Below are 12,179 nucleotides of genomic sequence, written 5' to 3'. Positions count from 1 at the left end.
ATGCACAAGGGGCTTTGGCAAGCGTATGCAAAAGAGAAAAAAAAAAAACATTTGCACGGCTCGCCCGCCACATAGAACGCTTCTCGTCGTGGGTGAGTTTTGACATGTCGCGAACGAGTGTGTATGAGAGTGTGGCGGAGGGAAAGAGAGGGAGGGAATGAAAGACAGAGAGTGAATGTGAGAGAGAAAGAGAGGAAAGAAGCGCCACGCGTGGTTTCCAAGTACCTGCAAGTAGGTGATTCTGTTCTGGACCAGATCCGACAGGTCTTTGGCCTCCTTCATCCGCCACTCGCCCACTCCATCTGCTTGGCTGAGGTAGTACAGGTCTGCCATGATGGACCTACCGCCAAAATAAGAGGTCGGAGAGCGTTTTTGTTTGTTTGTTTCGTTCAAGCTCAAATTATTTCACCAGCTGGCAGCGTAACAGGCGATTCATTCTTGCCAATGCTTTGCTGAATAAAAGTGGTACCAGAACATGGAACAAAAAAAAAGACCTCCAAAAAAAATAAAAGTTGTAAATATTGTACTACCACTCATGCAGGACGTATTGTAATACAGTGGTGCCTTAGGTTACAAGTGACCTGATTTACGTTTTTGTTTTTTAGATACGAGCCACCGATGCAACTCAACTATTCACTCTTATATTTTCAATTCGACTCAACTCACTGAACAAGCAATAGTCTGGTAGAAAACATGATTTAAAAAAAAAAAAAAAGACGCATCAAGCTTTTTGTTGACATCCAGCTGAACGTTCCCGTCAAAATACACATCCAACAGAAGGAATTAAACGTTGCATATTTGAACATAGAATGGGAAATACCATAGCCACATGGGCTAACAATTAGGACCTATGCGGCGACGTTACCCTTTAAGCAACCGGATATTGAAACACAAACAGTGCAGCAACACATGTTGACAGAATAATAACACCCTCAAGCTTGAATTTTTTTAATCTCTATGAAAAGCGACTAACATTACTGAAGTATTAAGACACTGAGCGTAGCTAGGACTCCAGTAAAGTATATCGGCATACACTATTCCACAAGAATAAGAAATCCACTTTTGAAAGTCATCGAACGTCGATTGTGTTTGGAATATTACCAAGTCCCGAGAGGTTTCTCTGTATTATATTGCTCTTGTCGTATTTATTGTCGGCATTGTGTGCAGTCAAGACAGGTATAATGTTTAATGATACTTCAGCCAGGCCTTTACTTGACGTTATATTGCCACTCTGTCTGACAACATCCTTGAACAACCACCGGTGTACGGTGATCACTTTGTACTATTAGCTCAGTTGACAATTTTGTTGCAGTGATATCCAATTACCAAGTGTGATAGGTAAACATTACAGGCTGCATAAAAGCACCTACAATGGATTATACCAATTTTCTTTTTAATTAGGCTAAACTCAGTTGCAGGAAGAAGAACTCCGATTATGATGTGTCGTGACAACCTGCAGTCCTTACTGAAAACTCTTTTTTAAAACCTTCTAATAGCTGAAAAATGATTGTTTTGGCTTTTCAAGAGGCGAGCTGTGGCTTGACAGATTTTTTTTTTTTTTGCTTTGTGCTGTGATTGCGCGTGATGCATTTTCGGGTTCCGGAACGGATTAATGGCATTTCAATTAACTTCAATGGGGAAAACTGATTTGAGATTCACGTGATTTGAATTACAAGTTTGGTTGTGGAATCAATTCGATGTAAGTTCCACTGTGTTAGTAGCCCCAGCTTGCACATACAGCTGCGTTATTTTGTCTTTGTGATCCTGGCAAAGCGAAGCGAATATTTGCACAAGATGCAAACGGAGATGTCTTTGATCTTATTCCTGGCCCTTTTTTCATCTCTCCTGATTTCAAACGGGGGCAGGCATGCACAAGTTGCCACGCAGCACACACAGATTAAATCAACATAAAATAAGGTTGCGGATTTATTATTCTCTTCTTTGAACCACGGCAGGTAGACGGAGGGGCAGGGGTTTATTGCTATCCTCCGCAGGGCATCGAACATACCGAAAAGTATATTATGATGATGGAAGGCTGCAAATACAATATTACGCAGGTTCAAAATGTTTTATCTACATCTTGCTGAGTGACAACACAATGATATGGTTGTTTAGCTCTTTCTGGGATAAATCTGCCTATCTGCAAGACTCTGACAGAAAATGTGTGTAGATGTCACGCGCTGCCAAATATCGTGGCCATCCTTTTCGGAAACTTGCCCGAAAGCGCGAGCTCTGATGTATTCCGCTACGGGCGAACGCAAACACATCACAAACGCTCTCTCAAACACACACTTATGCAAGCTTAATTTATTACTCACTTCTTTGACCCAAATCAGTCAAATCCTGTGTGTCTGAGAGGTCTTATTCGGATATTTGGTAGCTCGTCCAAAGACTCGGGCGCCCACAAAGCAGTGAAATGTCCTATTTTAACACCGGAGCGCAGTGGATATTGCCTCTCTCTACAAACCGTGACTCCAGCATTACTCATTGTCCCAATTAGAATTTGGAACCATGGACCGTGAATGGATGTCAATTTTCCTTTCCAGGAGTGTGCACAAGGGAGCCATCAGGGATCCACTGCGGGAAGCCAAAAGCAAACCTTGCTGGCTACGAAAGGGGATCAACCGAATGACGTTACCAACAGCGCAGGGGCCAATCCCCTTGCAGACATGAGGAAATTGAGTACGCTTGAGTGATCATGACCGAATGTGTTGAGTTATTTTTAAGTGTAGAAACAGCAGATTGCCAACTGGTAGGGGGGGGGACAAAGACATGTTTTTAAGCTTCAGAGGATGATAGCACAGTAAAATTGGGACTGGAAATGTACTCTTGACACTTTGCCATAAAAAATTAAACACCACCATTTTGTTGTTGTTGTTACTGCACCATCCGCGCAATTCGGTTTGCGATTGTTTCAAGCTGTGTGTTACTTCTGTAAAATATTATTTGCAGGTGGCCATAATGGCATCATTGAAAGTGACATCTAAGCTCCTTTGGGTTTGCATTGCCAACATTGTGTGACCAAACCCAGAAACCGGTGAGCCGTGACACCCGCTGTTTTGTAAGCCGTCGAACGTTACTGCATTCTTAAGGGTACAGCAATATTTTATGATTTTTATAAGCATTTTAAATGCTATCAAACTGTTTTGGAATCAAAGTGTGGGGGAGTTTAGATTTCCATCGGACTGATCTGGCTTTTCACTACGTGCCAGCAATTTTGACAAAAAAACAAAAACAAAACAAGGAACAAGACATTTACACAAAGAACAACCGCAGAGATCAATTGGGTTCTTTCTTTCTGGCACGCGGTTGTTGATTACAAGAAAAGCTCTGTTTGGAAAATGCGCCTTTTGTGTTCTGCACATGCCGTTCTCGATGTCACATCAATGCCACTATTTTCTGGTGACCAATTATTGGACTGCAGTGTGCCTGCGCCATCCATTAGGCTGTGAATGACAACAGCGTGTAGACAAATCAAAGCCTCAAAATATTGACAAACATTAAAAAAAAGGAGGAAAGTGCAGTCTTGATTTATGGGTGGCCCATCTTATCATTTCTTCTGATTTCGAGCCGTCACTTGAGATATTTTGCTTTCTGCTGAGTGCATAAATTAGAGGTGCAAGCAGCTTGACAGGGGCCACTGCCGAGTGAAGTGGAAAAAAAGTAGTGTGGCAATAGCCGATGTACTTTCAGCTGTATACTGAACAGGACAGTCACATGCACAAATAGAAAATGAAAACACACAAAAAGCATTGAGAAGAAGCTCACACTCACCAAGACGACTGAGTCAAAGCTATTGCTGTCACTTAATAGGCCAAATCTCATTAAAGGTACACCAACACACGACATACGGCTTAGTTACACCCCAGGAGTCTACTTTAAGTCCCTTTTCATTTGTCATCTACATCCTAACTATTGGAGAGATTTTCTGGAGAAATGGGATTGACTTTCTCACTGCTTTGCAGACAACCCGAAAATCAATTCGCTGAGCCACATGAATTGAAGACGCAAAAAATTGTGCAAGTATGGTGCTACTTCATGTACGTTGAAGACATTTGCAATTGGAGTTAAACATTGGAGTGCTCCTTACTTGAGCTTTTTAGCCTACTGCCTGGAGCACTTAAGGCGACTTAAAAAAGGAATCCGCATGAAGGTCCACGTCAGTCCTGTGTGTGTGTGTATGTGGGTGTATGTTAGGGGGTGAGGAATCAGTCTTTGAAAAGCTGCTTAGCCTGCAATGACTAAGACAATGGCCTCTATAAGCCACTTGAGCAGGATTACAATGAATCACTTGGATAAGTTGCACCCACTGAGTGGAAGTCTGCCATCTAGACAGAGTGAGTCTGTGACCTTTGAACTGAGCAACCACTTTCTTAGCAACCACTCAAACGCCCACTTGTGCCTGTCCTCATTTCCAAACTTTGCGCGAGAATTGGGAACAGCAGCCGAGTGCGCGGCAGCTTCACTAAATCATGCACATACATCCGTTTTGCGAATATGAGCAGACCCTCTTGTAGCTCAAATTGCAATTTGCCACCCGCGGGAGTGCAAGATGGCAAATTGCACTTCCCCACTTCATTAATTTGGCCGAGAGATGTGCGACTTTCAAGCATGTACGCTTGAAAACAGGAGAGACGGATTCTTCACAGCAGGGCTGGTTTTTGATAATGAATATATACAAAGTGCAGTCAGAGACTTTGTCGTGTTTACTTTGTCAATGGATGGTTCATTTGTTTGTTAGTTAGCGGGGTTAGCAATATATAGCCCAAAGAATAGAAATATTCGGGGCCTCTGTCCCTTGTGTGGCAGGACAAACAATCTGGCATAAGAAGTGGGGGTGAAAAAAAAGCTTGCTTTGTGCAGCTTTGTAATTATTTTACTGCCACCTAGTGGACTGGGGTGGAACGGCACCGACTGATGCTTAGTAAAGGCACACATCAGGGCTTTACTTGTTGCCATTGTAGTTAATTTATTACATCTAAGGCCATGACCTATTTACAGTCAATGTTTGTCAGAGATAAATTGATTCCATTCATTAACATGCGCGAAAAAAGGACTGTTTATTTTGTGGACGGAGCTCGTTACCGTAAGAGCGCACTGACCTCTTATCAGCGCTGAATGCATGAATAGAAAGTGAGTACAGATTAAATATCGCTTTTGACATGTACTGTACATTACTCTTCGCTGTGCCCTGGAATGAGGATGGCCACTGAAATTGTGTAATGAAACCCTCTTGATTGGATATAAAACAAAAAAATTGGAGTAAACAAAGCCCTGCCGTTGAGTGAACTACTACACCATCAGTGGCTCCATGTCATGGAACAATGGGGGGCATAAGGACTATCAAAATAGCAGCCAGCGAAGTGAATCCAGGCCAAACGAGTCCTCGGCGTAAACAGGCTGTTGTGGGAATCAAAAGAGAAAGTAAATGGGAAGATTTTGGCCTTTAAAAAAAAAAAAAATAGTTTGCCTGTTTTAAACACTTGTCATTGTGTATACACGCGCAGCACAGACACAAAACCCACCAACAAATTGAATGGAGGTAGAGCGTGACCAAATCATTTTTCGGACTGGTAAATGACGGGCTCATATTTAGCAGGAAAAAAAAAAAACAACAACAACAAGTCGGAAGAAGTAAATCGATGTTTGCAACTTCTGTAACACGCAAGTTCCTTAAGGTCTACTGCCTTTCGATTTTCCTTTACTTGCACTCTTTTTTTTTTTTGAGGGGCTGTGTAGTGGGGGGCAATTTTATTTAACTGCAAACCTCTGGGATCAAATGTCTTGTTCTTTCATCATCATTTCTGACGGTGTAGTGATTCGCTTGGCTGACTTGCGAGCAATCTAGGGAGTGGTCTGCCTTTTTGCCCAGTCTGCTGGGGATACGCTCCTCCACCTCACGTCCCGGAACAGGATAAGCAGTACAGCGATAATAGATAAGAGTCCTTTTGTTTGCCAAGCGTAGTCATTTCTCGCCATTAAAATGAATGGAAATAGAATTCCAGCCCGGGGAAACCGAGTTAGGGCGACTGTACCGTGTTTTATGGCTTGGAAGAAAAGGAAATAAAGAAATCAATGAACCTTTGGTTCTTAAGAATAGTACAGCGCGGATGTGGCGCTTCCCACAGAGCCGATGGACCCCCACTGATATGTTTCTCCCCCCCCGACAGATGGTCGATGAACCAACGAAACGAATTTTGTCGCGAGATCAGAAACACAAGCGACAGATTTTCCTTCTCCGTATCAACGGTGGTGGCATGCAAATATTGAGTGCGTTTGAAAACATTACAAATCTTCTGAAGGCATTCATGACGCACGCTCACCTTTGCTGGTTCCCCAAATCGGTCAGGAGAGTTTCGGCGTATTTCTGCCTCTCGTTGGCCTCGACATTGGCCAGTTTCTTCACCTCGCTTCGAACAAAGTACCAAAATTCCTTGACGCCGTTGTCCACTCGACGGCGCAGCTCCTCCTGAGTGGGCCCCGGGCCTGCATTGGGGGGGGGGGGGGGGGGGGGGAGACAAAGAAAGCTCAAAACCAACCATAACACTTCAAAGGGAATCGAGTTGAAGTTAATTGGAAGACCATGCCAGTTTTTAATTTTTTTAAATGTTTGTGCGATACATGACATGGGCATAAGGAGGCTAACGAAACGAAGGAGGTTTCAGAAAAGAACAGAAATTTTTAATTTTGTGTCCTTGGGTGTTACTTTGACCTCATTAAGAAGCCCTTGATGGCTGCGTTTTTCTGCCTCGTAGGTCCGTTTCTTTTGGATTCTCTTCATATTTTTCCCTCATGCACACATCTAACAACAGGAAGGAACTCAAAACCCCACCCCAGCCAAACATTGTGGAGTACAATACATCACGGATAACACAGCTGTCTGCTCTGGTTTCTGCATTGAGAAACACGTGCAAAAAAAAATGAAAAAAATGAAAATGGAGGCAGAAGGAAAGACGGCCTCTAGCAGGATGAGATGGAAAATCTTTTTTTTTTTTTTTTAACTTGCTATCTGGCATTCTCTTTTCTCTCTTCCCCTCCCATGGTAAAAAAAAATAAAAAAAATAAAAAAAGCCACAGGGTATTTTTAGCGTCATCTTTCCCTGCGGCAAGATGGAAAGGCTGACCCTGCGCTGCCCTTCACGCTCGCATGTCCCTCTTTATTTTCTCCGTGTCTGTCTCCTCTCTTCCCTTTCACTCGCATTGTGCCACTGGGGGCATTCACAGCGCTTCCGCTTTATTTACACCTTCCCCGCTCACCTGACAGCTTTCCTGCACTTTCTGACCAGCGCTTAGAGAGGTAAACATACATCGAACCCACCGCATTCTGCGCCGATTTAATATTTGCTTAGTCTCGTGCCAAAAAAGCACATGACTATTTGTGGTGTGTGTGTGTGTATGTATATATATATATATATATATATATATATATATACAGTATATATTATATATATATACTTGACCGTCGGCGCTGGACAGACCTGGGGCGCTTGTGTTTTTTGCGCCAGTAATGGGCAGCATTTTTCACAACCCCGATTTGTTCAGTGGCTATGTCGGCGCTGTTGGACAGTTGGCGTTGGTGCGGCTGGATGGATGGCCGCTGACGTTGAGGATGAGGAGAGAGGAGCGTTGGCGAAGAGCGCAGATGCATATTTGGAACCGTGAGTCGCCGCTTGGAATTGAAGTGGATTTCCATGGGACAGGAGAAGTGAACCAATCTCTTTTTTCGTCAATGGATGCTACAGCTTCTTGTTGACTTTGAAACTTAGCTTGTAGCCAACGTGTGCACATTTTGAGCATGACGTCTCTGATCCACTGGTGAAAGGACACTTTGATTCTCTCCTCTTTCATCTCAAACCGCTTCAAACAACAAAGCGTGTGACGGAAAAGTGGTTAGGACTGCACGACTGTCCGTGTTTTATGTTATGTGTTGTGTTTATTATTTTACTTTATGTTAACTGTTTTGTAAAGCGCTTTGTTACAGCTGCCGCTGTTGTGAAAGCGCTATATAAATCAGCATGTATTGTATTGTATTGTATTGTATATATAAATTTATTTTTATCTTATTTTTTTTCTATATTTTTTTACTTTCATCATGACTTCAGTGGTGATATGATTATTATATATTTTTTTAATATATAATAAAATTTTAATATAATTTCACTGTTTACACGTATTTTGTTGATTTTAATTCCACGTATGTTGTTGCACCTGGCAGCTTTCCAGCTCATGGAAGGACCGCCCCCCCCACACACACGCAGCATTCTGTGGCTCTGAGAGGAATAACAAACAAACAAAAACAAACGGTATTCCCAAGACTAAGCCCCTTTCATATTTTGTGGTTCGACTGCCTGCCAACTCATCAGAGGAAAGCTTACCATCGCCTGTCAGTTTCTGAAAGGTGTGGATCTTCTGCTTGGCTCGGGTGAGCTGGTCCTCCAGCGAGCGCAGCCTCCCCGCGGCCAGGGAGCCCACGTCGGCCTGACCCTCTGGTATCCTGGTAGAAAAAAAAATTTAAAAAGGACATGGAGACATTCAGGATAAGAGCGCGTAGGCAACGATGTCGGCCGCAAATACAGTATTTCTTCAGAGGGAGCAATGAAACGGCGTGCCTTTTACACCCGGAATGACAAACAATAAAGATAAAAGACAGACACGGTTATAATTCAAATTAACCACACAGAGTGCAGCACTAAATGCAATTATTGCTTTCATTGTCACCAAAGCTGCAGGGTTTCCCCCCCCCCCCCCTCCTTTCAATTTGTTCAGTCGTCAGCACGGGCCCAAATTGTAAAGGTTAATGAGTCCCACAGTATTTATTTTTTTTACTTTACGCCGTTCCACGAAAGCAATCCAATAATGACACGGACCAAAGAGGTTTTTGTTTTCATTCCACTTTGCGGCGCCGTCAGCCAAGGAGGTTTTGTATCCCTGCGGTTTGTTTGTCAATGAGCGGGATTACGCAATAAATACTGGGAAAGCAAACCGAATACGACGCGATCGTGTTTCCGCTAGAACTCGACGGGAGGGGCGTGGGAAGACATGAGCCAAGGTAGAAGCCCGTGACACACTTCTGACAAAACATTAGGATGGTCCATTTTCCAGTCAATCTAAAACCCGCGACTTTCTCACCTGCCCCAAACGTTCAATATTTCTGGACTTTGCTCACCACCGGCTGTTTTTGAACAAGGAGCCGACACGGCGCCGCCATTTTTCAAACATGTCCAGTTCTGTGAGTCATCCAGTCTTAGCAATCCCTCTGTTCTAACGTGCTGGGTGCTCGGTGGCCACTCGCCTCTGAGAACATCCTACTGGAAGCCTCGCAACGGGTCTAGGAGGTCAAAGCCGTTCCACTGTACTTGAAACCTGAGCAGCCCGAAGGTTTTTTGAGTACTGAATGGTGCATTTGTCAGTGGATGACACATAAAAAATGACCTGAATTACAAAATGTCTGAATGAGCCACACGCGCGAACCACTTGGCAGCTAGTCCTATTTTTCACACAGTACTAACATTGCGCAAGGCCGCCGGCCGCATATTTATTCACATGATAAAAACGGCAGAAGCTGGCCAGGGGATTTGGTTACTTTATAGTCCATCAAATAAGCGACTGAACTTTTGTCAGATGCCGCGTTTCAAAGGGATGAAATCAATCCGACAACAAAATGAGAAGACTTTGTTTTACTTGGTTGGCTGATATAGTCAAAGGGACGACTTAAAACTAAATAATGACCAAAACAGTGAGTCAACAAAGGCGGGCCCACCAAATATGTTTTTTTTCTTTTAAAAAGCTCCATGGTAAGCGTTAGAATAGGGGGATTATATATACCGTGCATATATATATTATATATATATATATATATATATATATATATATATATATACTAGCTGGTTCGCCGGAGGGCGGCTCATCAGCTAGTTTCTGCGGAAGGCTTGTAAGGTGGGCCTTTGGCCCACAAAAGTGTTGTTGCTTGGTTCAACTTTTTGTTCATCTTCATTGCTTATCGCGAAAATAAAGAGATGTTTAGCTCTACTAAATAACTAACAATTTCATTGCAATGCTTGTGGGTAGACAACATTTTTCCGCTAAGATGCCCGCGCGATCGTAGTGAGCCACTGCCTGAGCGGCGCAGCGGCGCGGTGAAGTAGGTACGTTTTGAAAAGGGACAGACGGAAGGACAGACCACGTGCGGGACGACGCGCAATATATATATATAGAAGATATATATATATATATTCTGCCTGAAAATGACACTGCCAACTCTTTTGGGACTGTACAAACAAAGCAATTTCTATATTCAAGAACAGAAGAAACAAAAATCTGCCGGGATTAAAATCAACAAAGCAGCCGACAGCAGTTTACGATGTACAGCAAGGAGAGGGTGCTGGTGGACCCAGGGCCCGGGTCATAAATTGTACTTTGAAACACCACGGTGGTAAAGTTGATCACAATTCATCAAACATGCTGGGCCGCTGTGTATTGCATTTGGGATGTATTGCCGACACAGTTGGAACATCGTTTTTTTTTTTTTCTTTCTCAGAAGAGTGGAAACAAAGACTGCAGAGACTGACGCAAGATCCCAAATACGAATTCCCCGCTGACTTCTTTTCAATGCTTGGATGGGGATGACGACAAAGAAATGGTTCTCCACTTCAATGCAATCGTATGAAAGGGGAGCTCCCCATTCATAAAGGCGCTTGAGAAGAAAGCGCCGTAAACTGAGGAGGGTTGGAAAAGCGGCGGTGATACCGAACGGATGATTGACAAATAGTGATGTGACGCACGGAACAAGACATGCTACATGATAAATTGGCTCATTATTTTTTTAATGCGGCGGGTGGCCACTGTTTCGGAAATGTCAAATTTCGGATCAGTGACCACTCTGCCCTTGAAAAGTCAAGCTAACTAGGGATGGCGATGTGAATACATTACCTTCACTAGCACGGCATCATTTACTGGCCTGGCTGGCGAATTTGTATTTTCAGTCAGGTTTGCGGCATCTGTTCTGACTCGGTTGTTCTAGTCTATTCGAAACGGACCACTGGTGAATTGTAACCATTTGTTTACGGCCACGGCGTCAATGCGGAACTCATATTCCACACCGCATGCCGCATTCGTGTTGTGTTATCCGAGGCCGTGTATTTCCTGATTTGTATGGCGCTGAAAAGGTCAACTTTGAATAGGCTGAAAATGACGACTACTAAGCGAATTCTATAGCGATATACCTCCGACTACGCGACGGGATTGACACATGAGTGCTTTAGTACTCTCAAACCAGACAGGAAAAAAAAATAACTGCCTGACAACCTTCGACAGGGAACTATTTGCAGAAAAAGGGAACGTGGCGTTGATGAGGTGCTGCGAAGGCCACGTTAATGAGTCATAAAGGCATGCAAACTCCATTTGCTCCCTGTTTGAAACACTTGACTTGACCGAGTGACAAACATCCGTCGCCGGCGGGCATCGGGACGACGACGCTTTTAATTGGCTACACTACCTTCCAGGCCATGAAAGTAACTTTGAGAAAAATGAGGATCTATCATTCAATGTTAGACCCAGGGTTAAAAAAAAAAAAAGAAAAAAGTATAGGGCCATATATTTCACTCCCCTTTGCGTCCACTAGAGCGACATACATTGGTTAACATATGAGCAAGATGCATTTCCTGTCTCGGCGCTACAATCTGACATGGCCTCCTCAAACAAACATAACAAGACGCCGTCAAGGACCCCGCCCCAACGACATCACGTAACACGGCTCGACATTAAGTTGGCCTACATTCAGTGTGACATAACTTCCTATGGGTTTCAAGTCCGTCTAAAACGGTAACCACGCAACATGATAGGCTCTTGACCAAGGTCGTGAAAGTAGGTCATCGCCGCGCTCGGCGATGAGTACGGACAAGGCGCAGCGATTCGCTCGCACACTCTAAATAGACTGCAAGCATCCTACAAAATACAAAGCAGCGGTTTAACACACAGACGTGGGGCCTAGGAAACACCCCCCTACCCCCCACACCCCCCAAAATTAGCCAGATGGCATCTCTAGAGGACCTGCAAACATCTGCTATGGCACACTGGTCCCTCTCTAAATTGGAGCTCAGTGCGAAAAAGCAGACTTGGAATACTGGGACAGATGACTATATCGTTAAAACGGATCCGCCCGTCATTCCGTCCACCCGTTG

At 43.8% G+C, this 12,179-nt stretch overlaps 1 protein-coding gene across 1 annotated transcript in view; it reads right to left on the bottom strand.

The window, feature by feature from the left end:
* Positions 1-12,179, bottom strand: part of fut8b (fucosyltransferase 8b (alpha (1,6) fucosyltransferase)) — a 67,809-nt gene that overhangs the window by 17,809 nt on the left and 37,821 nt on the right. Inside the window, exons 3-5 of the mRNA XM_052053154.1 lie at positions 8,376-8,494; positions 6,324-6,486; positions 226-340 (exon numbers count right to left, since the gene is read on the bottom strand). Coding sequence (XP_051909114.1) covers positions 226-340; positions 6,324-6,486; positions 8,376-8,494 — 397 coding nt within the window. The remainder of the gene's footprint in view (positions 1-225; positions 341-6,323; positions 6,487-8,375; positions 8,495-12,179) is intronic.

Source organism: Hippocampus zosterae, chromosome 19 (genome assembly GCF_025434085.1).
Source record: "Hippocampus zosterae strain Florida chromosome 19, ASM2543408v3, whole genome shotgun sequence".
Lineage (NCBI taxonomy): Eukaryota > Metazoa > Chordata > Actinopteri > Syngnathiformes > Syngnathidae > Hippocampus > Hippocampus zosterae.
The sequence above is the reverse complement of the archived record's forward strand: the minus strand, read 5'-3'. Positions and strand labels throughout refer to the sequence as shown.